The 24,661-nt window shown below is 38.0% G+C and overlaps 1 protein-coding gene across 12 annotated transcripts in view; it reads left to right on the forward strand.

Annotated features, from left to right (window-relative positions):
* Positions 1–24,661, forward strand: part of WDPCP (WD repeat containing planar cell polarity effector) — a 149,225-nt gene that overhangs the window by 93,182 nt on the left and 31,382 nt on the right. For 7 of the 12 annotated variants that reach the window (XM_064647664.1, XM_064647663.1, XM_064647658.1 and 4 more), the window contains 2 exons: positions 8,489–8,552; positions 14,589–14,691. In XM_064647664.1, the coding sequence (XP_064503734.1) occupies positions 8,489–8,552; positions 14,589–14,691 (167 nt within the window). The remainder of the gene's footprint in view (positions 1–8,488; positions 8,553–14,588; positions 14,692–24,661) is intronic. The other 5 variants (XR_010428902.1, XM_064647667.1, XM_064647666.1 and 2 more) reach the window with 1 other exon arrangement.

Consider the following 24,661-nt stretch of genomic DNA (forward strand, 5'->3'; position numbering starts at 1 on the left):
TTCCATTTGGTCCCTCAAAAATGTGCCAAAATTCATACAAAGTTTCAGAGAATTGCTTGTCTGTCTTTCCTGTGGCTGTATTTGCTGTAATTGAGTCATTGTGTGTGGGAATTTCATGACCATTACCACTGCATTATTTTATTACAAAGAAATAATTTGGCTATTGACAAACCTCGGTAGAAAAAGTAAATATACTCTAATGGATCTGTAACTCAGCAAATTATTCAAAATTTGGCCCTGCACCATGATTCTGTGAGTAGATATTTATCTTCAGGCAACCAGCTTTAGAAAATATCGAGGTAATGTGTTTTCTCTGAGAAGTCTTAGCACTAAAAAAACGCATCTTATCCAGCGTCAGGCATGAGGGAGAATTGGCCTTGTTCCTCATGGAAAGTCAAGGAGGAAAAGGGTCTGTTCATCTTAACTTTAATACCAAATTTCCATCTGCTGCAGTTGGAAATTGCAGAGATATCACACGTATACAATAGGGATTTATTATAGAGGCAGCAACTCATCCTTAACCACAGCGATGATACTGGGCCTCTGTTATATAGCTGTCTTTAGTGTGTAGACATGCTGATATGTTTACTCAATAAAACCCAGCTTTCAAGACATACTGTTAAGTTTACATGATCACCAGAGTGAGAGGGATAAAGCTGGAAAAGAAGAAAAGCAGAAGCGAATTAATGCAATAAAGGCTAGGATTTAACAGACAGGGTTGAGTAAAATAAATGTGAAACAACAGGTGTCACTGACTCTTATCAGCATTTTTAATTAACACCTGTTTTTAGCCCAGAGTACTTTGGAAGAGTATGTTGGAGTGTGTCTGTATTTAAAGATAAAGATAGACTGTTGAGGAGTTCCTAAGTAGTGAGAGGTTGGAGGAATGAAGAGGTTTGGGGGTGGGGGGAGCCTGTGTTTGCTGGGTGGGTGTCAGTTGCAGCTTAGAGAAACCTGAAGGAAAGCCACTATGATAAAATTGCAAGGTAGGGAAATACTGCTATGGCAACAAAATATATTCTCTTCAAGGAAAATGAGTATGAAAAAGGAAAAAAGGAGTGTAGAAAATTCAAAGGAAGGACAGATTACAAGAAAAGACGGAATCTAGTTTAAAAAGAAATAAGTTTTAATAGTTTCAATTTATATATTAATATTTTATTATAGTAATAAATTTCTGTTATCCAGACTTTTCTAGCATCTACTGTGGAAAATCTCAGAGGACTTGACAGACATGAAAGAGTTTTGATATGGAAGAATTCTGACTCACAGTAGGAAAAGATTGCTGTTGCTTCCAACAGCCCTATTCTTCAGTGGTCTGTCCTACAAGAACCCAGGCTAAAGTGATTGACCAACATCACATGGAAAGTGTGTGACATAAATGTTCACAAAGTCAGGATCTTTAAACTAATATTTATTTGGTGTAGGTATGAGGCAGTTCTAGAATGTTAAACTAGTTCTGGTTAATTTGAGCAAATAAACAACGTATCTTTCTTTATACCTAAACCCACTACCTATTCTAGAATATTTCATATATCTAGACTATTTCTTGCTAAATATGTACTTTCAGGGTTTAAAAGATCCCTTATTATTAAACTAATTCGTTCAAAAACTAACTTGGTTCACTTGAATATCTGACTCAAAACATAGAAAGCCTCTCCTGAGAAGAAGCATGTCTGTTTAAGAGAGTCACCTGAACTATTTCACACAAAAGTACATATAGGTTTCCTAGAGCAGAATATCACCCTGGAAGATAGGAATCACAGGGTAAGATTATTAACTTCTTTTTTATGTTCAGTTTTGGAATGACTTCAAGATTCACATCCAGTTACAGCCCTCAAGGGCTTTCTATGGTCAGAGAGTCATACTGTCTGGCTCCCCTTATTAGCTTTCTCTTTCCTCCTATTTTTTTAATTTGGTTTGCTTGTTTGTTTTCTTGCTTCATACCAGAGGGTACTCTTTGATGTGAAGGGCATTCGGTTCTATGCCCAAAAATCTCTTAAGTTATAGGTGGACTTCCTTTAGGTCAGAGATATGTAGTTTGGCAGTATCCTTCAAGTAACAGAAATTTTGGGTGCCTTGAGATAGCTGTATTTTGTATTTGTATATTGTATTTTCTCATGGTTATTCACTAACTCTTACCTGAGACCTATTTGTGTATGACCTTTGAAAGGTTCCATAAGGGATTTCTTTTTAAACAGGTCACTCAGGCCTCAAATCCAGCACTTCACTTAACATGCCCATATTTAGGGCCTACAGAAAATTATATGTCATAGACTCATACATTAATGCTTTGCTAAATCTGGGCCTGAAGGGATGTATAGATTATACCTGGACAACTTTAAGAGCTCCTGCATCTAAAATACAATTTAGGAGATTATCCCCTTGACTCACATACATATAGACCCGGTGGCTGTTTCTCCATTAGCCTTTGGTGCTCTGCAGCACTTTCTCTTGGTCAGCTTGTGTGTATCTTAGAAGGTAAAAAGGTTTGTGTGTCCTGTTCAAAAGAGCTCATAACCTAAAATCCCAGTAGCATAATAGCAGGAGCTTGGCAAAATAGTACTACCAAGCATCTCAGAGGTTCCAATGCATGCATTGATCCTTCTGCCACTTCCCTACTAACTTACAGAATCATTGGTGAATCTCAACCAATTTAACAGAGGGTAGAAGTCTCAGAAATAAGCAAATGCTTGCAAGTTTTGTGAAAATCAGCAACCAGTTAGGGTTAAATAGAGTGCAGGAGGTTATCTCTGTCCCAGAAAAGCTACAGTGAAAGTTCAGCAGATAGATGTTCTGCCAATCAAGAGGTGCACTGCTTAACACCAAACAGTGTCCCCACTGCCCCTTGCTCCAACCATTGCTGGGAGGGAGGCGAGGATACCCTGCTGGGAAAAGAGACAGTGTATTGTCCAGAGTATATTTTGGCAGGGTACCTTGGGGAGAGGAAGAGTTGTTGTGCTGAGGCTGTGTAAGAGAAAGCATAAGATGGGTTCATTGGAGAGTTCCTGGTCTTCAGGCAGAATTCAGTTTTCTACAACTATATTATTTAAAATAGAGTATCCTACTGAACTCATTAGGGTGAAATCATATCAAGTTTTGGTTGACTTTTGCTTAAAGTGTTTTGGTTTGGTTTCTTTTCTTATGAAATGTAAGATCTTGATGTATTTATTCCTCTCCAGGAACTCTAAGTACCAGTTTTTCAGCATTCACTATAAAATGCAGAATATAAGTCTGACTAATACTATACTTTATACATGACAGATTACAAGCATTCTAAGTCATCAGACTTTTCTGAAAATTTACTTCAAAATATTTCATTAAAGTTCAATAGAATTTCAGTGTTGTCATTGTAAGGATGCGCTGAAGTTACATCGTCTGTACCTGGCTTCATAACACATCCCTATGTTTCATGTGAAATGTGGGAGTCTTTAAGCCCTGGTTTTGTAAATGGGCTCTGAAGCTGTATTCTGATCTGCAGCTACATGCCTAAAGCAGTGGTGTTATGTTCAACAGCTTGTTGAAAACCAATCTGTCCCCATTTAAAAATCAACCACTTAGCAACCTAGCCACGCACCTTTTGCGTTCTTTAACTTGATAATCTCTAATTATTCTGGCTCCGAATTCCAGTGAAATGGGGTTCAGAGTAATTTTACGGATGTCATTCTTTATTTTAATATTGTCTAATTTAAAAGAAAAATATTTCAGATAACAACAACATATTTTGAGGGGAAAAAAAAAGAATGAAAACCATTTCTGTTCCAAAAATTGCTGATATGAGAATTTATGGGGAAACAGCTCCTTTTATGAATAATTATTATTATTGAGTTTAAGAAATGGGCAAGATGCCTAGAAATTGAATGAAAGAATGAGCTATTAAATTGAAATATTAAATGAAATAACTGAATTAAAAGTGATCATGTAAACCCAGCAGTAAGTGTTGGGAGCTGTAGCTGATTGAACATATTTTCATCATCTGTTTTGTATGCTTAAATACAATTGCTTGATGTAAGTAAACACTTGATTGATATTCTGAATACTTTAAAATCTGCATATGCATCATGGAATACTGAACAATTAAAACTTAATTTCAGTGTAGTTTGATTACATGTAAATTATATCAATATTCATTTTTTCCTGTTCCGTTTGCTCGGTGTATATTTAATATCCACTTTTTGAATGTGTATCACTCTTGATTGGACTGTGAGATGAGGAGGACTCTGAAATTTCTTCCATTAAAAAGGATTGCCTTATAAATATTATTTGTGCCACAGCTCTTCTCCTGCAGATTATTTTCTAAATGTTGTGTACTCTTATTGAAGACAAGGAAAAAAACTGCTGCAGCCCTCCTTTATCAGCCCAGCACAAGGAATATGCTTACATGGTCGATGAGCATGTCTAAGAAGGCTTGTTGGTTGTAACTAGTCCCCAAAGAAATGTTTCCATCTTTTCTGCACTATATTTCTTGCTTGCATGAGCTCCCTTTCCCTTCCTTTCCTCCTCCCTCCAAATGATTTTTTTTTTCTGGTTCCTGGAGGTCTTTCGAGGCATTTTAATTTTATGGCTAAATATTGCAAGTATTTTCGAGTTGACCATTTTCAGCACGAAAAATGTATCTCTGTCTTTAAGTGACCACATTCAATTTAGCTGTTGTGGAATACATATGACATATATTTGTAGAACCTCTCATAAAAACCAAAGAGACTTCTTTTCCCTTCCCTGCAGGCTGCAATCCATGCATATTGTTTCAACCAACAGTATTTGAAATTACTTTATTTCTGGACATCCAACAGGAAGAAACCCTGGCCATTTGATTCTCTTTTTATTTATGACAGTGAACAGGATAGTCTCTCCGAAGTTACAGATAACATATTTTTTTACTCCTTATATATTTTATTTAAAAATAGAAGGCTTTCCTGGCATCTTGTCAGTTAAGTCACATCCCAAAATACAGGCAGACATCAGGTCTGCCACTTCACTGAGGAAGGCGGGTTTGGATTCTTCTCTACCTTGACCATTTTTGACCTGCATGACCTCTGTCATACCACTCACATTTCCCCTTGATTTCCTTGTCCACACTAATAGCCACTTTTTATATTTGTGTAGAATACAGAGAAATGTTGCATACGTGAATATAATAACAGCATTATTTTATTACATGAGAATTTGAAGTTAATATTGTATCTACTAAATGGCTTGCAGGGAGATGTTTTCCTGTATGTCCTACATAGTTAATTGCAGTTTGAGGGTTTTAATCTTGAAGGTCATATTTCTGTTGCCTGTCACTTTGACCAAACGAGTGGCTGAACTTCTTGGTTTGTAGGTGGATTTCCTTATCTCTCTTTTTCAAGAGACATATAAGTCTTGATTGCTGGAGTTATTGTGAAACAAGCAGTTGCAAGGTGGAGGAAGGGGTGGGAAGACACCAGGGCCCTGTAGATTCCATTTTAGAAAGCAAATATTGTGCCTTGTGATTGTGGCACAAGAACAAAAGGGAGAGTGTTTTGCTTGGCTTTTTTTTCTTTGTTTGAGGAGCTGATAAACTATAAGTGAGTGTGCTAACAACAGCAAGAGGTCTTCCCACGACAAAACATGCTTTATAAAACAGACATGATTGGCTTGAGGTTGGTCTCGTGCTATATATATAGACCTCTCTCTAATGATTCCTGTAGATGAAAACCAACACAACTTTCATACCAAAGAGATTCAGAATAACCATTATCTTCTAGTAAAGCTGGGTTAAAAAACCCTGGACATTCTTGACTGATTTAATACTGTTTGCCTTAGTAATGCAAACTTGTCACTTGTCTTTAAAACCTTCACTTTATTTTAAAGTAATTCCATTTATAATAAATTATGAAGTAACTGGGACTGTTATTTCCAGTTCTTGGTTTGTGAAGAGCATTTCTAGATACTCTTTATTCCCCCTTTTTTTCTTTGGTACAGATCTGAAAATATTGAGCTAACTTTACAGTTTTATGAATAGGATCCATAATGGGACTGAAGTATGTATGTTGATTAAAGGGAAAAAAAATGAAATCTTTGTGAAACTACAAAGAAATGACAGCTAAGGCTGTTCTGCTGTAAAATCAAATGAAAAAGTTACTTTACATTTTTTGGTTGCAGACATTTTTGCCTTTTCTAAAGCAAATGTCATTCAGATAGTCTGTATATAGTGATAACTTTGGGAAAACAAAATAATGATAGACATTCTTTTTAGCTGGTCGTATAGCTGGTTTCTGTTTGGTTTCCAATTTCCCCTCTAAGTACTAAGAATGTGTATTTAATCTGTAATGAGAAAAAAAAAAAGTGCCAGAAAAAAATATATACATGATAGCTGTTCAAGATAAACATATTATAACGTGTACTTATTTGTCTTAATTAAAGCATAGCTTCAGAAGCAGAATTTCAACACTACATATTTTAGTGGAAAAACCCTCATAGGAATCACGTTGAAAAGCTCCAAACACCTATGATAAAATGAGGGTGCACTGCCTGCTTCCTAGTGATCAAGAGGTTAACTTTAATTCATCCCCTCCCCTCCCTTAAACTGGTTCTGTGAGGAGGGCTGCAAATTAGTACTTGGAAGACACAGCAGGGAGATTAGCTCTAGGGAGGAAAGGACTCCCCACTCCAACTCTTAGGAACCTCACCTGGAGAGTGCATTTCCTTTTCTGCTTAAGCTAACATATGCCTTCTTGTCACGAATGTTATTCCTTGAAGGAAAAGTCCTCTCTGGTTCTATCTTGCAATCTGCTGAATCATTCCAAATGTGCGGTGGAAGGGAGTGATAAGGCTGTAACAAGAGGGAGGCAGAAAACCGCTGAGGCTTTTGCCAGAAACAGGAATCCTGGCATGGTGCCTCTTATGGGACTCCTTTACCCACCAAGGGGAAGGAGGGTTCCCATCTTTCCTCTTCTTCACACCGTCCTGAGGAGGAGCTACATCACTGCCCACTGATTCCTAAGATACCACCAAGGCACAGAACTGTATAAATTCTGGTATCCGTGTCATGCTGCCTGACAATATTCATTTGGCAAACACAGACCCTGAGAAATCACAATGCTGCTTTTTGCCCCAGTCATCTCCTTCCTAAACTTCAAGTATCTACAACTGATACATTGTTGACATATAACAGGTGAAAAGGGGGAAAATTTTCCAGTAATGGGAAAAATAGAGAAATCATTTTACATGAAATCAATCTTTTACCTCCCAAATGAAATAACACTGGGGTATTTTGTTGTTTTGCATTTCCAAAAATAATCCCCAAATCTATTTTCATAGGTAATTTTAAACAGTTAAAAGTGGGCAATAGAAGAAAATGTGTACAAATAAAATCACTTTCTCATAGTATATTGTCACATAATAATTATCTACATCTAGTATAAGAGAAGCATTAGCCCAGTGCAGAATTTCCCATGGGGATTGGCGTTTGCCAGTGCCATGTTGTGCATATATATCCTCAGAAATCTTCTGATGGATGGCTTGTTTCCTTCCACTTCTATGGAATTCCAAAGGATTGCAAGCAACAGGATATGTACAGCCTTGCACAGTATGTCCATCCCATGTGGGTATTTGCTGTAATTCCCAGGAGATTGTGTGTGGTGTCTGGGTGGGAAGAAGGTGTCAGTCTGTCACCACAAATGGAAAGAGCTGTTGTTCAGCAAGCCCTCAACACACCAAAGGAATGGTCTCAGTGTGCCATGGAACAGCCCTCCTGGCTTAACTATGAAGGTGAAGTTCCACATCCACACTGCCCCTTCCTACTCCACTGCATCTCTATGTGGTGCTGAGGTGGTGCCTTCTAGAGCACATCCAGGAGTAATTTTTGCTTGTGATTTTTGCTCTTTTCCCGCTAATTTTACCTCATTGACACAATCTTCTTCACCACAGAATCTCAGAAAACTCTCAGGAGTTTGTGCCAGTACTGGGCTAAGGTAGTTATGAGACAAAACAGGGTCACCCCCTACCTTTTCAGTCCCTAAGGACTGAAAGTCATCTTTAGGATGACTTGACTGGATTATCATCTTCAGAAAGCTGTATTGAGGGGTCTGCAAGGCCAAAACTCAATACAAATTTCTACAGGGACCTCCAAAGTCATGTGAGATTTGGGATTAGTACTTTCTGTAGAGGATTTTGAGGTTCCTACCAGCATTGTTGGGGATACCATTTATCTGTTGTGGCTGGTATCTTTGTGAAGGATTGATTCGTTATGATCTACAGTTCGGCTCCCTTCAGACACGACTAGGTCTGATGGGACTCAGCACTGGACATAACACTTCCTGAAGGTTTTAAACAATGAAGAAGACTAAAGGGTAGCCACTGTCCTACCTCACAGTTCTGCAATCTGAATATGAGCCTATCGAGTTTCCCCAATAAAGCTTTAGCATCGCTTTTTATGAGTATTGCAGGACTTCGTCTGTCCATTGGCAATATTCGATGCAGCTCTTAAATTAACCTCAGCAAGTGACATGTTTCCTTTTTCTTTCAGGTATCAAAGGTTTGAAAAAGCATTTCTGCTTGCTGTTGACATAGGGGCTCGGGACCTGTTTATGGTGAGTCATTTCTGGAGACAGAGGCTGTTGTCAGGATGTTAAAATGGTTCTGTGTCATTTGCAGTCTTGGACAAATACTGAAGACAGAACTTTTCTACCTGCTTTGCCCTTTGCCATCATGGAACTCATCAGCAGGGATTAAGTATCTTTAGAGTAATTGACATATTCCCCAGCATGGCCTACAGGCCATCCTTTATTTTTCAGGAATTGTTGTATATGTTTTTTAACTTTAACCTTCTCCGTCTGACCTGACGTGAGTGAATGTCATCTTCATTCTAATAAGTTTATACATTTCTAATGTGTTCCTTTAAGTCCAACTGCTGTGTCCTGGACACAAGAGCTGTCCATATCCTGGGGATCCTGAATGCTCTTAGTTTGTCTCTTAGGGTTTTGTGAAAAGGGACAAATTATGAACGCCTCTGCTGGTACTTTTAAAACAACAAAGCTCAGCAGCATCAACACAAGGGTTTTAACATTTTTTGCACTCTCTGCCCCCTCCCATTTAATTAGCTACAAAAGTAAAATTAACCAGCTCTTAAAAGGTCCTCTGTGTGAGCTCTGCAGGAGGTTCTTGTTTTATAAGATCGTGCACCGCAATGTCACAGTGAGGTCAGATGGACAAAGCCAATCATGCTCTCCTAGTCTCTCAGCATGTTGCTGCTCCACAGCTGATTTCATTGTTTTCAAAGAAACAATAGGAAAGGGCTCGTTGAAAAAAAAGCCCTTTGAACGATTCGTTTGCTTGACTCTTTTGCATAATGAAGACATTCTGTTGTTTAAATTAAGCTTTGACACTTGATGTTAATATCATTTATCCCATTAAGTCACTTGCCCTGCTAGTTTGATCTTGATATTTAAATTGTATGTTAAATTACACAATTAAATCCTGCTTTTAGGGGTTATGAAAATTCCCTTCTAATTATATAAAAAGTTGTGTGAACCTTTTGATGTTTTTTTCATGGCTCTAATCATCTGGCTTGTTCCATCTAATTAGAAAGATGTGAATACTGCGATAAACTTTCCTAAGTATGCATCAAAAGAATGTGATGGAAATGTCAGACTTTTAGGAAATTCATTACACGGTCTCTGTTTACTCTCCTCGATTTTTCCTCTTTTTCCTTTTCTCTTTTTATTGAACATAACCTCCTCAGTACAGATTTTATACCTAATCATGCTAAACACTGCCACAACTACTTATAAGATTCAGACTGTAGGATGTTTGGAGGGCTCTCCCACTGTACAGATAATAAATTCTCCCTAATTTTAGCCATGCTGGCAGAATAAATGACCCCTCATTTGGCATGCCATCTAAAGGGCCCTCTTTCATATGACTGAGAGCATTTCCTACATGATCTTTTTCTCTTTCCTTCCCTCTGCTGGCAGCAGGATTGAGGGAGGACCTCTGTCCCGGGGCAGGGGGGAACACCAGTGTTGGGTCATGAGATGGGTGCACAGCTGCTAACAAGAGGGAGGAACTGTCAGTATTAGCTCCGCAGGTGATATCATGTTCTGCTCTCAACAAAAAGGTTCTCCAGCTTTTTTCAAGAGGAGGTTCAATGTTCACCAAGAAATTAACTCTATCCTTTCCTACTCTTTCTTTTTCCTTTCCTCTCTCAACACCTACTCTTCATTTCCCATCCTACCAATGCCCTTCATCATAAATATATACTTCCAAAGAGTTTCCCCTGGCTTATGTTACTGTGAGATCAAAACCAGTTCTTTAATGTCCTTGTTCTGCTTGCATTGCCTTTGAGATTCCTCATAGTTTCCCCTAAATTATGCAACAAGCAGCTCACATACCTGCCTCCTCTGGGGAAATGTCCTTTTGCTAATTCCTTTTCTAAGTATGTTATAATGAACAAACTTTGCAATAAGCTAAGAGTGGCACTACTGCAAGACCACTAAGTACAGGACTCAAGAAGTTTAAGCATGCATAGGTCATTACAAGTATTTATTTGTGCCATGGTAATTTCTAGGGAATTTGGTTTCATTGTGCTTAATACTGTGAAAATTAGATAGCCTGTTCCTTGAAACCTTACAGTCCTTCTAGGTATTAATATAACAATACTAATATTAATATAACAATACTACTGCTAAGCAAGGTTTGTACATCCCTCTCTTCTGCTTAATACTGAATGATTCCTGTATATTGTTTATATAAATCAAAATGCAATTAATAACATAGAACTTGACTTTACGTATGTTTAAAGCCTTTTTATCCATTTTTAAAACCTAAGATGGCTCTAGGAGTCACATCACCTTATTCTAGTTAATTAATAGGATTTCAAGAAGAAATAGTAGTCTAAATAAAGACATCTGATGACATAGGCAAAATGAGAAAGAAACAAATCTGTTTATTAAAGGAGAACAGAGAAGCAATAAAAAAGAAAGGATAGAGAAGAGCAGATATAACATAGGCTGAGGCAGATGCAAACATTGAACAGCTGTCATCCGAGACTTCTGAGAAAATGTCCTGTATCTTGGAGAATTTGTCCTGAGCATCTCTTTCTCCAAACAGGGCTCTGCAGCATTCCCATTATTTGTTTTGAAATTATCGCAGAGAAGTTTGAGGAAATGCTATCTGAGGGCTAATTTCTTTCATAGAAATAAAAAAGAAAAAAAAAAACTTAGAAGTTAGTCCTATGGCTATAGCATCACTGGTATGATGCCGTAACAAGACAAAGATACACTGCTGTGTCTCTCCACAAGCTTTACCCTCATGTCACATCTAAGTCCATCAATTAATATCATCTCCTACAAAGTTCAATAAAAAAATAAAACTGAAAGGGACATAATATCATGAACAACAGCTCCATTTATTGGACAGTGACTGATCCAATCTGTGACAGAAAAGATCAAGCAGTGGAAAGGTTGTTAGCTTGAAATCCTTTTATAGTACGTTCCAGCTCTCAGCTGCTGAAAATTCAAAAGGCCATCCCACGTACCAAAGGTAGCAGAAAAAAGTGCAAGGAAAAGACACTTTAATAAAACTGTCAGATCTTGGGTGATACACAGATGAGGAAAGTGCATGCTTCGAAGAAATGTTGGAGTGTTGCCCAGAAATATCCTATAGACAAATGCACATCAGTGTTTCAAATGACTTCTGCTCACCAACAGCCAGCTCTGTGAGTCACAAAGGTGAGGGTAAAAAAAGGAAGTAGTCCAAAAAGTAAGCAAACTGTTAAATGATAAAATACAGCCCTTTCAGCAAGCTCCCAGTAAGCAGCTGGAAATTGTTTTTATTGTCACCATTGTTTTTGAGAAGGATGTGATCTTTGGACTGATAAATTCTTAGGTAATTGTGTGAAAAAAAATCTGTCATGAATATTCAGGTAATTTAATTGTCTTTTTTCTGTCATTCTTTAAACCACCTTGTAATCTGGTGTTCCTTCTTTCTCTTTTTTAATTTTCTAGTTTAATTCTACTCACAGAGTCATAAATTCATAGAAAAATCCAATTTTGCTTGTTTATTTGAATGAGAAACACCTAAATTTAATCTGAAATGGTCTAATTAGGAGATTTTATTTTGGTAATCTTTTCTTTCTAAAGCTTGTTTAGAGAGGAGACAAAAGCAACTTTTTTTTAATTCTTCTTCCTGACAGCAACTTGAGGAATAATAAAGAAAGCCACTTACTTTTAGCCAACCTACTGCTAACCTTTATTTCTTACAAGGCCCCTGTTAGTCAGTGATGGATATGTGGCATCTTTACATTTCTTTACCCAAAACAGAAAACAGGCAAAACCAAGGTCTGAAATACCAGCTGCTTTGACACACACGGAATGCACAGCTTCTTTGCTGACAGAACGTCTTCATTTTTCTGCAGCTGTTTCCATCCTTTCCCCAAGTTTATTATTTAAAGTTGCATGGAGGTGTGCAATACTTCTCATAGTTTAAACTACAAAAAGACAGTCATTAAGCATTGTCAGAATGTATTTTAAGTGTCTGCCTGTACATTCAAATCTCTATAAGTTCAGACTTGTCCAAGAGCCCTTGGGTTTTCTATTGTTATCTTAATAAGCTGACAATATCTGCTGTTTAATCTTCATAGAAGTCATACCTTGCTACTCAGGCCCTTTTCTCCTGACAACCATGTTAGACCTACTAAGAGAGGAAATACAGAGTTCGCCCCAAGTTCGTAACTCATTACTTTGCTCCAAGACACTTGCACATTTTTTAAGTCACACCTGTGTTTGTGATGAGAAAAAGCTGCTGTCCCCTGCAGACTGTGGGGATCCTGAAAGTCAGGTCCAGGCTTTCTTGCATAATCAGTCTCAATTTCCCTAACGTTCTCAGTTTGGGGTTTTTTTTGTTTTTTAATTTTTTATTACTATTATTAAATGAGGGGTTAATAAGGGCAGCACATCTTTCTGCTAACACTATTACTCTCACTTTTTTCATATAACTTCTCTCTGTAGACTAAAGTCACTTTTCCTGTAAGAGTTTCTGTCATATTGATGAAAATGGCAGTAAATTCACACCAAGAAGGACAGTTTCACCTGAAATCTTCTCCATTACTGAGAATATAGTTGCTTTTATGGTATGCAGAGGTCAATATTTCCAGCAAATACTCCTTTCCCCTTTAAATTCCTGCATGCAGATGGATTGCAGAACAAAGGAATGACTCAAATCTCTGGATACCAAATGGCATTTTCAGCAATGAAGTGCGGGGAAAAAAAAATTGCCAACTGTTCTTGGATTACCCTCACTTTCTGTGTCACAGTTCATGCACAGAGCAGCATGATGCCAAATGAGAAGGGGATTAATTATCTCTTTATTAATGGTCAAGGATGAAACTTTACTTCAATGGCCAAAACCAGGGGCAGTGAGACTGTAATTTGTCAGCAGGAATATGTTCTTGAACAAATAGTGCTCTATGTAGTACTGGTGGTTTTCACCTCAAATATTAATATGAAATAAAAAACCTTGACTTTTGACAAGGTCATGTAGGGATAGCACAAGGGGAAATGGCTTTAAACTGTAAGAGGGCAGGTTTAGGTCAGATATTACGAAGAAATTCTTCCCTGAAAGGGTGATGAGGCTCTGGCACAGGTTGCCCAGGGAAGCCCCATCCCTGGAAGTGTTCAAGGCCCCGTTGGATAGGGTTTGGAGCAACTTGATCTAGTGGAAAGTGTCCCTGCCCATGGCAGGGGATCGGAACAAGATGATCTTTAAGGCCCCTTCCAATCCAAACCATTCTATAATTATATAATGATACATCCCTGCTGCAGCCCTCTGATTTTTAACCCTAAATGAAGGAGTAGATTCAGAGTATTAACAGCTATTCATGCTAGACAGCAACATTTTCGGAAAGCCCCTTGTTGTCCAGGAGTGACTCAGGAATCATGTCAGCTGGGTGGATGTTAAAACCATTGAGCAGCTACTGTTGCTCTTATTACCTCCAATATCAGCCCAAGGAGGACCACCATCACCTTACTCAAAGAACAGTGAGTGAACATGACAGCCTTCAAACAAAAATTAGTGCCTACAGATCTTTACCCCAAAACTCATGCACCAGGTGGAAACCTTTGAATCGTAGAATCATTAAGATTGGAAAAGACCCCTAAGATCATCAAGTCCAACTGTTAACCCATTACCAACAGGTCCACCACTAATCCATGTCTCTAAGCACCACATCTACTTTTAACACGTTTCAAATACAGGCTGTCAGCCAGAAGAGTTCCAATACTTGAGGTCTGGTTTACACAGAGCCACCTCCTGTCAACCCTCTTTTAATTCATGTTGTACCAACAGACCTTACTTCAAAAGTAGTTAGGTTTCTTTCATACCCTGAGTCAATAGCTTCACTTTTATTAGTGTGTGATTGGTCAGTGTTTTATTCATTGCTGTATTCAACAGCACAGGTAAGATAATAAATTTGCATTGGGAAGGAATTAAAACGTAATGGTAGGTTCATCAGTTCCATCTGTGTTTGTGATCTAAGTAATAAAAGAACCTCTTTCTTTCAAAATCCCTTTTGTTGCTCCTATTGAGATTCATTTTAGATTAATCTCTTTTTTTCTGCTTTATTTCCAAAGGACATCCATTACCTTGCACTAGATAAGGGTGAATTGGCACTAGCTGAAGTGGCAAAGAGAAAGGCTAATGACATTGATACAGAATCAATAACTACTGGAATTGGTAAGAATTAATGGTGTTTAAAAAGCCCTTTTTGTTTTAATCAATACTTGTCCTGTAGAACATGGTGTTATATTTGTAGGGGAGTTATTGTTTTGATTGCACTGTTTTCTTTGAAAGTGAGACTGTATTTTTATTTGTAACTAAATAACTGGATTTTTATTCATAACTAAAGAAAGAAGCTTATAAAAATAAACACCAACTCCCAAACTTTGCCTTTCAGTACCCATATGAGGATAGCTATGAAGCAAAAAATTTATACTATGGCTATATAGAAAAGTTGAGGCTGTACAAACTGAACTGAGTGTGAGAGGTAAGGGATTGAATTTGAAAACTGCTGTTCATATCAGCATTAAAGGCCATGTATGGCAATCTCATTCACCTGCAAATATTTGCTGGTGCACACTATGAATAATGGGAATCACATCCATCATTAATGCTTTGGCAGCATTTGGATGGAACACTTACTGATGTCAACACGGCCTCAGATCCTGGCTTTAAAGCAACAGCTTTGCTTGCAGTGGGATTCTTGCTGTTCCATAAGGAATATTGATGCAAAAGTTGCAGCATTAGATTAATTGCTAAAACACAGACAACTTTTCAGGCAGGGGAACTCATTCACTTTCTCCTTGTGTTTCTTCTGAACCGACATGGAGAAATATATGCAAACACTTCAGACCACTCTGATTTCATACTCTATAGCATGAACCAAGCAGAAGGTATCTGTGTCTTGGGAGTTGACTTCCATCAGAGAGAAAGTAGAAAAGGATAAAAAAAACCAAAACCACAAAAAGTTTATATAAAATATGCACAGTTCTGTGTTGCTTATTCTTCTGCATCTTTGAATATTAGAGGAAATCACTGAGCTTTTGTTCTTGTTCCATGCCAAGAGGTAGAATAGGTTTAAAACTCAGAAGTGTTTTTCATGAGTCAGAATCACAAAACCTTTGAGATCTTGGGTAACAAAGGATTCTTTTAGAACTGTACATCTCCATGTTTACCCAGAGCATACAAACAAATGCCACTACAATACATACAAATGCAGAGAGGCATTATATGCATTTATGTGGCTGTTTCTATCGATTGCATAAATCCATGACTTTCAGGGCTATGCAGTACAGTATCACCTCCTTTCCTCTCCGGCAGAGTAGGAATCAAGCAGTGCCTGTCCTGAACTCTTTTCTTCAGGGTGTTTAATTGTCATGCTCAAGTCACTTCAAGCATTTTTTCCACCACAACTGGACCCTTTCACCACTAGAATTACAAAAAAGAACATTTGTTAAGTTCTTTCTTTACAGAGCACTCTTTAAAAAGTACAGTCACATCTCCTTTGCTTTCTCTTCTCTTACTTCTTAGGTATTTGTCTGCTGCACCAAATATAACTGAGATACCTAGGACTTGCATCTGATCATTATCTATTCTCTGACACTTAATCCAGAAGATTTAAACCCTAGTATGTGTCTTAATTCCTTTCAAACTACCATTATTACTAGATTTCTGAAGTTAGGCTATTTTTAAGTTTACTAAGAGCCTTTTATAGTATTGTAGACATATGTGCAGGGAGAGGGACAGGGAAAAAAACTGAAGTGATCACAAATGTTTTACTTGCATATCAAATGTGATACACGTGTTACTACAGTTCATTATGATTATTGTGTGCAGGCACAGTCTTCCCCTCCTCCAGACCAGTCCTACAGTTGCCTCTGCAGTGCCCCATTAGCATAAATTATTAAAGTCATTTTATATGATAAAGTGTTTTGCTGAATAATTAACTATCAGAATGATTTAAAATAGTTTTCAATGCCCCCAGGGACAAACTGTCACTGAGATTCAGTCTCTAAACAGTAATGAATTTACATCCAATTCATTTTGTATGAAAATAATCAGGAATCTCCCATGAGTTTGTTTCACTGCAGATTGGATCTCACCTTAAACATGTGAAATATCAGCCACAGATTTTGTTTTTTTATAGCTTGTTCCAACGTCCTTTCTTTATGATGTTATTATTTCATAAACTGTTGTTGTCAAAAAAGATGACATGAGGTATGAACTTCGTGGACCCAATGAAAACAAAAGATAAGAAGTGCTTTATATGTAACTTGCTATATTTTTCTAATATTTTGAGAGGGGGAGAAAAACTCATGTCAGAGACAGAAGTTTTAAAATGCAGTTTCAAACAAGTCTCTCTCCCCTAACCATTTCCCAAGCCCAGTCCTCTTTGTCTAGTCCCTGATCTCTGGAGCCTTCAGCCACTCGGTTCACCAATGGTCACTTCCCGGATCAACCCCCAAAACTTCTTGAACACCCACTTCAGGCTTCTACAAGAAGATAGTAACCTAAGCAAACAGATGCAACAAAGTGCAATCAGTGCTACTGAGGTTATACTGGGCACCTCTCTACAGCACATTTCAAATATATATATATATTACAGTATAATATTTGATCCTAAATAGTACAAAAGCGAACGATTCTCGTGTATCTGATGAAATTTCCTGAGTTAACCCATCCCCAAAATTCAGCTCAGCGCTACTTGAAAATAAGATGAGTCATTGCTCCTGGCTCATTCCCAAGCCTTTGAAAGTGCTCCATCTTGCCCCAGATATATTTAATTTGTCAAGATATTTCTGTGTACAGGGGTCACTTCAAACATAATATATTTCAAACTCAGACTTTAGGAAAAGTTTCGAACTCCTACAAATAATGCAGAATGACAATATAATTTCATCTGAAAAGTATAGGTGTCATCCAGAGGTCTGTAATCATTGGTAGATCCCTCACATATTATATCAAAATTTATGTCAAGGTAAAACTAAAAATAGATTGATTATTTTAAAACTTTCTGAATTTTGGTCTTTCTCAATTCGTCACATGATTGTGGTTTGGTAGACACCATTTCGGAGAAGCCACTCTCAAAGCAAAGGATGTTTGTGGGCATATGGTAAAAACACCTGTAGACCTCCAGAGCACAGCGGTTTGGTGAGAATATTGCTGAGCAAGATGAAGTGTCAAGTGAATTATGGTTTTGACAGAATCAGATATTTTGTTCACCTGATTAAAATCTTCTAAAGAAAATTATTCTCATAAGATTTTATGTTTGACAGCCTGTAAAAATGCATCTTGAGGGATGAGAAGATTGAAGTAATGGTCCCGTACATCTCAGAAACAGCATTAGCTGTCTCCTCTTTCCCTGCTCCTATTTGATCAGCAGACCACTGGCCATAGACACTGTGGTTTCTTCTGCCAAAGATTTTCTCTTGAATTACTTCTGTAGAAGACCCATGAGTTCCTTAATGAGGTCAGGGAGTTCTCATTTAGCCTAAAATGTATGCTGTGCACCTCATCTCACTTGATTAAAAGAGAGGATAAATATTTATTCAATATTGACAATATATGTAGGCTACTAATAAATTCTGTTTGTGGGTGTAACCTGGCATACACTCTCCTGCAACAGTATTGTTTGTGGTGGTAGAGTGTGTCTGTTCAGTGCTGTAAACTGGAGGTTGCTAATGTAAAACCTGAGTTGCAAAGAACTGACATGGCACAGCCTGTTAAGAAATGCCATAACTAATAATGATCATGGAGGTGAAGAACTCAGCCCTTCAGACATCATTGCTCAATGAATATCCAACAAAGAGCATATGTAGGCAGTGTCAGAAAGTTTCCCAAGGCCAACTTCCAACAAATTACATTAGGGCCTAGCAAGATGATTTTAACCTTCAAATCAACAGCTTTCACCCAAAAGGGATTCATGTTGTGACAAGACAGATAACTGCTGCATAGTTGAAAGGCAAATTGGGAAACCTTGTATTTCTGCTTAGAAAATTCAGAATATTAGTAACACTAATGTTTAGGCAACATTTCTAACAGAGGTGTCTGAACAAAACCACTGATGTTCAGATAATTGTATTGTTCTGAAATGCTATATGGGACTGACTAACATTTTGGTGATTCACTAGTGTCTCATGAAAGTGCTTGAGGTTTTCCCATTTAAAATAGGATTTTAAAATATTTCTGAAAATATTCCATAATGTTTGCAAGCGAGATAGGAATTCTTATCAGTTCTCACAGAGACTGAAGTCCAGTTTCCCACACTGTTTGTAAAAAGACATTCAAAATGCAGGAACCCTACATGCTTCACCTTATTGGCAAGGAGCATCATCAGTTTGAACCTTAAGTGGAGAATTTATTTATTTCATCTTAGTTCTGTGGTAGTGTTTTATACTGAATGGCTTACATGGTCTTTGTGATAATTAATAATGACACATGCTATGGTGTTTTGTCTTCCATACGGTGTATCAGAGATACCAGTCTGGGCTTGCATACAGCCTGCTACCTCCAAATCACTTGTGATTTACTCAGATCTTCCCCTATTTCTGACAGTCCTGGGGAGCCTGCTTGCATTTCAAGACCACGTTTAGAATTGTGCCCCTGTGTTTGTAACTTTCTCAGGCCCTGCATTAGCCTAGTTGGTAACATTTCTTCCTCTTCTGATCCATGAAGACTCTCAACCTCTCAAGCAATAGACTTCTCCCTTACCCTCACATACCCTTTCTGGCACTGATGGCAAAACCTTCTTCATTTCCTGCTCTTCCTTGGCACACACATCTTTCTCTTGTCATCTACTGAGTTTCAAGTTAACTGAGAATCTTAGCCTTTATTTCATGGCATGATTTTTATATCACTGTGTAACATGTTTATGGCATGCTTCAAAGGTGTTATCCCGTGCATGGATGAACTGTGATCTAGAAAGACTTGGGGGACACCTGTTTATGCTACAGTTTTTTTGGAGTTCTGCTTCCTTTAGTGTAGGTGTTAGATCTCCTATTTATTTATTTAGATTTTCAGTTTAAGTAATTCAAAACCTTTGGATTCAAATCCTTCGCTTTTATTTTTCTAATAATATGACTTTTTCGCCAGAGAGCCAGAAAAACATTTTTAATGAAAAATGTTTTCTAAGTATGATTGGCAGTTAACCTATGGCAAGAAATTAGTTTCCACAAGCACTTTTTTAATTTTGTGCCACCCAAGATGAGTGTCTTTGAAGATCTGTAGTAATTTGAAATTATTTAACTGTGTTCATGTATACACTCTCTTGTGCACATCAAGCCACACACAGCACTTGATACAGAGCCTGCTAAACACAATAAAAATATTTCCACCATCTTCAGTGGGCTTTGGATGGGGATTTTAGCAAGTAATGAGCTCATGTGTAGGCCTGGCATTACCAAAACTGCTACCATCTGCAAAGAGCCTTGTCTGGAAGGATGCTCTACTTGATGTAGACTGGTTTCAAGAGGAGTGAGCAGCAGCCAGCACTCATTGCGTGGCATCCTATTGAATTCTTGGCCTGGCATACCTGCCTCCGTGACAGTGTAACAGTATGTTCCCAGAGAAGTGGATCTGCTGAATTTTCTTCTATATTCCAATGATTAGCTTCTTGTTAATGACGTGTTTAAATTTCCAACTGGTATTGAGGGGTTACAGGTATTAATTAGTTGTTCCCCTCCTTGTGTTCTTTTCAAGAAGTGAAGTTATTTGTTTTACTTAAGGTCTATAGTGATGCCAAGCTATTTTTGGCTCCACCTCATCTCACCTCTCTGCTTGCTTGTGTCATGGTGTCAGTTTTGATCTATACCTTCCCACTGCTAGATAGCTTTGCCTAAAGACGTAATCCTCAGCCCCTAATAATTATAAGTACATCAAAGGCTAGTTGGTTTGCTTAGCTGCAGAGGTCTACACAAAGATCTGTGTATCTTCACTTGAAAGAGGTGTATAGTTTTGTGTCAAGCTTTAAAATAATCATGGCGTTCCATTTTTTTCCCTTCTTTATTGTGACATATACTTGCCTGCTACAGAACCAGATTTAAAAAGTACCACTATATGCCTGAAATGAAGACACTATTCTCCTTAATATTTTAATTTTAATGATCCTCATATTTTGTAATATCTGCCAGCAGTAAAACTATACCCTATTTAATATGAAAAAGTCTTACCAGAAGTCATAGAGTAACTATTTTTTGCCTTCATTTTAAATTATGTGTTGAGTAGAAAAAAAGAGAAAAATCAGTAACTGGGAGAGCCAGCTTTAGGGACTTAAATATTTTGTATCTATAGCCACATGCTATGACTGGTTTATAAACAAAAAAATTACAGTAATGTCAAATTCTGGAAATCGAAAGGAGTTGTTTGTATCTGATCTGGTTTTATTCTGCTAACAATTAGGGTATTGCAAGGTATGTGAGGTCACACATATCAGACATCTTATCCATATAACCCCCAGCCAAGCTGATGCACACAGACAACAGTGAATGGGTGACACTAATTACCAAGTAAACAACATATTTTCTGTGGACATGTATCAAGAAGAAAGTTAACAAAGTGAAAACAATTCACAGAGCTATTCCTTGGGGAAGGATCTAACATGATAAAGAATAGCTCAGCATAAGAGATCTGGAAGGGATGCCCATGGCATAACATTGAAGTGAAGAGAAGAAAGTCAGTACTCAAGTTGTTGGCATTATGGCTAGGAATTTAAGTAGGAATTTGACTTCTCATCACTGACTCCATAGACTGTGGTAAATTTAAATAGAAAGCACACGTAGTTAAAGTAGCTGTTGAAACAAACTATCAAAGAAATTGATGCATGGAAAGTGTCTTTGCATGGAGACTGAATGAATACCTTTCTGGGAAATAGGTTTTAGCCAAATACAATTTATGCATTAGTCAAACACATGTTTTTCTGGCTTGGTGTAGGATACCTGGATGAAATTTAATAGCCTCTAATTTACTGTAGGTCAAACTAGATGATTTACACCATAGTATAATATTCATATGTTCTGGATTCCACTCTTGCCTACAGCTCTGTGAAAAAGCCCCTGGTAAATCTCCCATTAGCTTCAAAAGGCCCACATGTAGGCTAAAAGACTGCACTTAAAAGCCACATAATATATATTCATACATCTCATAGCATGCACGTGTGTGTGTGTACATTAAGTGGGTGTTATATTTATACATACACAGCCAAAATCTGGCCAGTCATAAAAATAGCTCCAAATCTGAACAGGAACACCAGGGGAATTATTGCGTATTTATATTTTGCTTCGTGACATCAGCAGTCACAGAATCCACTGCTGCTGGTTTTTGTTTTTTTTTTTTTTTCTGAGAGAACAAGAAATAACCACAGCAGGAGGTGCTTTCATAACTACTGGGAGCTGCAGATCTGTGTGCTCGTGGTGTGTCAGAGGTATGTTTGTCTCACACACCCTAGAGCTGTCCCTCAGCCTCTCGTTTTCCGATAGGGAATTCGCCGATTGCGTTTCTACGCACTGAAAAGGGTTGGCAAACACATATTTGCATGGCAGTTGGTATGTGTTTTGTCCTGTTTGTTCTGCGTAACGTAACGTGATGTGACAGGCTGTAATTCATCACATCAGTCGCATGACAGCAGAGGAATTGGAAAAGAGATGTAATGGTGGGCTGATGTGAGGTGTCAATTTAATGTTCAATTGTAGTATTTCAACGTTAAGGCTTTTTATAATGACCTACCAAAGAATTACCTCCAGGTATTCCCTGCACAGGTGAGATTTAGGAGGAATGATCAGGCATAGCATAGTCAACATCAGGAGAAGGCTGTAGATCCCTTTGCTCAGAAGCAACATCTCTTGTAAACAGGAGGACCTTTGCACATCTGGTGCTAGATCAAACAAACAAACACATTGAAGGACTATTTATTTATTTCCTTCTCTTTCACTGCACTCCCCAGCCACACCACAGGTCCTTGAGTGGGAAAACTGTGGAATTGCCCACGGCAATATAGGAGGTTGAGGCTGTTTTCCTCCAAAGACTCCTACACAAGAGACTGCTTGACATTTCACCCCTGAAAAATTCCCACAACAGAAGTAAGGGTGTTAGTTCTTGTTGAATGCTTTCAGCCTAACAAAACCAAGTTCCCTGTTAAAGTCTCAGGGCTGGGACATTCTAATCAGGACATGGCTGGTAAAAGCCTTAGGGAAGAGCTCAATGGGTCCCAAGGGTGAGCTTTGCACCCATCACTGTTCTCAGTCATGCACTTTCTGAAGTGTCAAACTTGGCCACAAGATGAAAAGAAATGAGCTGTTTAAGAAAAAACATTGGTGAAGAACTGATCAGCAGTGCCTAACACAAAGTCATAAGGACATCCAGAATTAGTGACTGTTTTCTTTCCTCAACGTACATTCTGTATTTAATTACAGCTATTTCAAGTGTCTTTCCCCTAAATATCCTTCCTGTTGGTTAGTCTGCACTAAGACTTCTTTTTACTTCAAATCTCAGTGCCATGAAACTGCCGCAACTCCTCAACTCATGCCCTTCAATAATGTTTTCCACAGCATTCAAGATACCAAAAGTCCTGAATTGTGCTAGATTTCAAACTGTAAAATTCAGTCTTAAAAACAGATTGTGAGGCAGTGTTGGTTATCTCTGCAATGCTGATATTATGAAATGGCAAAATATTTTAATACGATGAAAAGATATCATTAATAATAGCTTATAAGCATGTATGGTGATCATTTGAATTAGTTACTTACTGCAGGTACACTGCCAGTGTCCCACCTTTTCATCTTTATGATAATCAAAGATGCAACAGCCACTTGATTTCTGCCTCCTGCCCTCCCAGCTCAGGGACACCCAGCTCAGTCCTTGCACACCACATCAGTAAGAAGTTAGTGTGTAGGTCTCACATAAATTAGATCCCATGGATTAACAATGTTTAAATAGTTTAAAAATTTTCACTGTAAAGGAGCATGGAAGCCAATATTCTTTCCTGTAGATTTGTGTTCAAAACCTATGCCTTTTCATTTTTCAAAAATATAGCCTGACTTCTCATTTTTTAAAAAAAACCCATTGTTTCATAACAACTGCTAGCTTATATTTTTTGCTTGATGAAACCTTCTGCTACATCTTACTGTGGTTATTCATATACCTCTGCTGAATTTAGTAATTTTCCTTGCTAATGTTCTTGCTGTTAAAGCCCCTCTGAAGATATCCAAATACACCAGATGAAGAGCAGATTCTGGGACCATCCCAGAGATCTTGTAGAATAACCCCAGGATATGATTTTACATCACTTGGTAGGTGCTGGTGAACCATCAGGAGCCTTACATGAGCTCACTCTCTAACTGAAGGATTTGGAACCCAGTCTAAACTTCTCCTAAATCATCATTTGAAGTTCCCTGCTAAATTGCACCACATCTCTACTTAAATAATACAAGCTTTTATTAACCAGATGAAAGATGATGGCTTTGATTAATTATTTATTTTACTACGTAGGATGCATTTTGACCAAAGAAAACAGCCACAAAGTGCTTACCTTAGGCCCTTGCTTTTACCACCAAAGGACCCAATGTTTAGTTCACAAACACAAATATGGAGCCTGTGTGGGCACACTCTGCTGCAATGTAAGCCCAGATCATCCTGTTGACTATGCTGCTGTTGCCTCTTATGTAAGGGAAGAGTTAGTACCACAGCATTTCACACTGCTCACTGTAATAAACAGAATTTTAACAGTAAAACATTCTGGAAAAAATCCTGATTTCTTCAAAAATTCTTGAAGGAAGCACGAGCTTTAGTCAGTGCCTTTTTTTCATATATTATTATCAACTTCACTGCCCCAACCTAATTCCTTGCATGTTTGCCAGTTTTTCTGTCCACTGGTTGGGATTAGAAAGAAGACAGCAGGTTAAGAACTGGATGAAATTAGACCTTTACCATCACCAACCTACTGGTTGACTCTGGCCAGCTCATTTTAGCCTTCCATTTTGGTGCTTTTGTTTTCCCGTGTGAGCTCTCTGTGACAGGCTGCCCATCCACATCCCATGCCACAGCCCCTCGGTGTCACCTTCCCAGCGTTGCCCTCCCAGAGGCTGAACACACGGTCAGGTGAAGTCCATTTTTTAAGCTCACTTATTTTCTATAATTTTTACAAAATAGAGCAAAA

This window comes from Pseudopipra pipra, chromosome 3, assembly GCF_036250125.1.
Source record: "Pseudopipra pipra isolate bDixPip1 chromosome 3, bDixPip1.hap1, whole genome shotgun sequence".
In the NCBI taxonomy this organism is placed as follows: domain Eukaryota; kingdom Metazoa; phylum Chordata; class Aves; order Passeriformes; family Pipridae; genus Pseudopipra; species Pseudopipra pipra.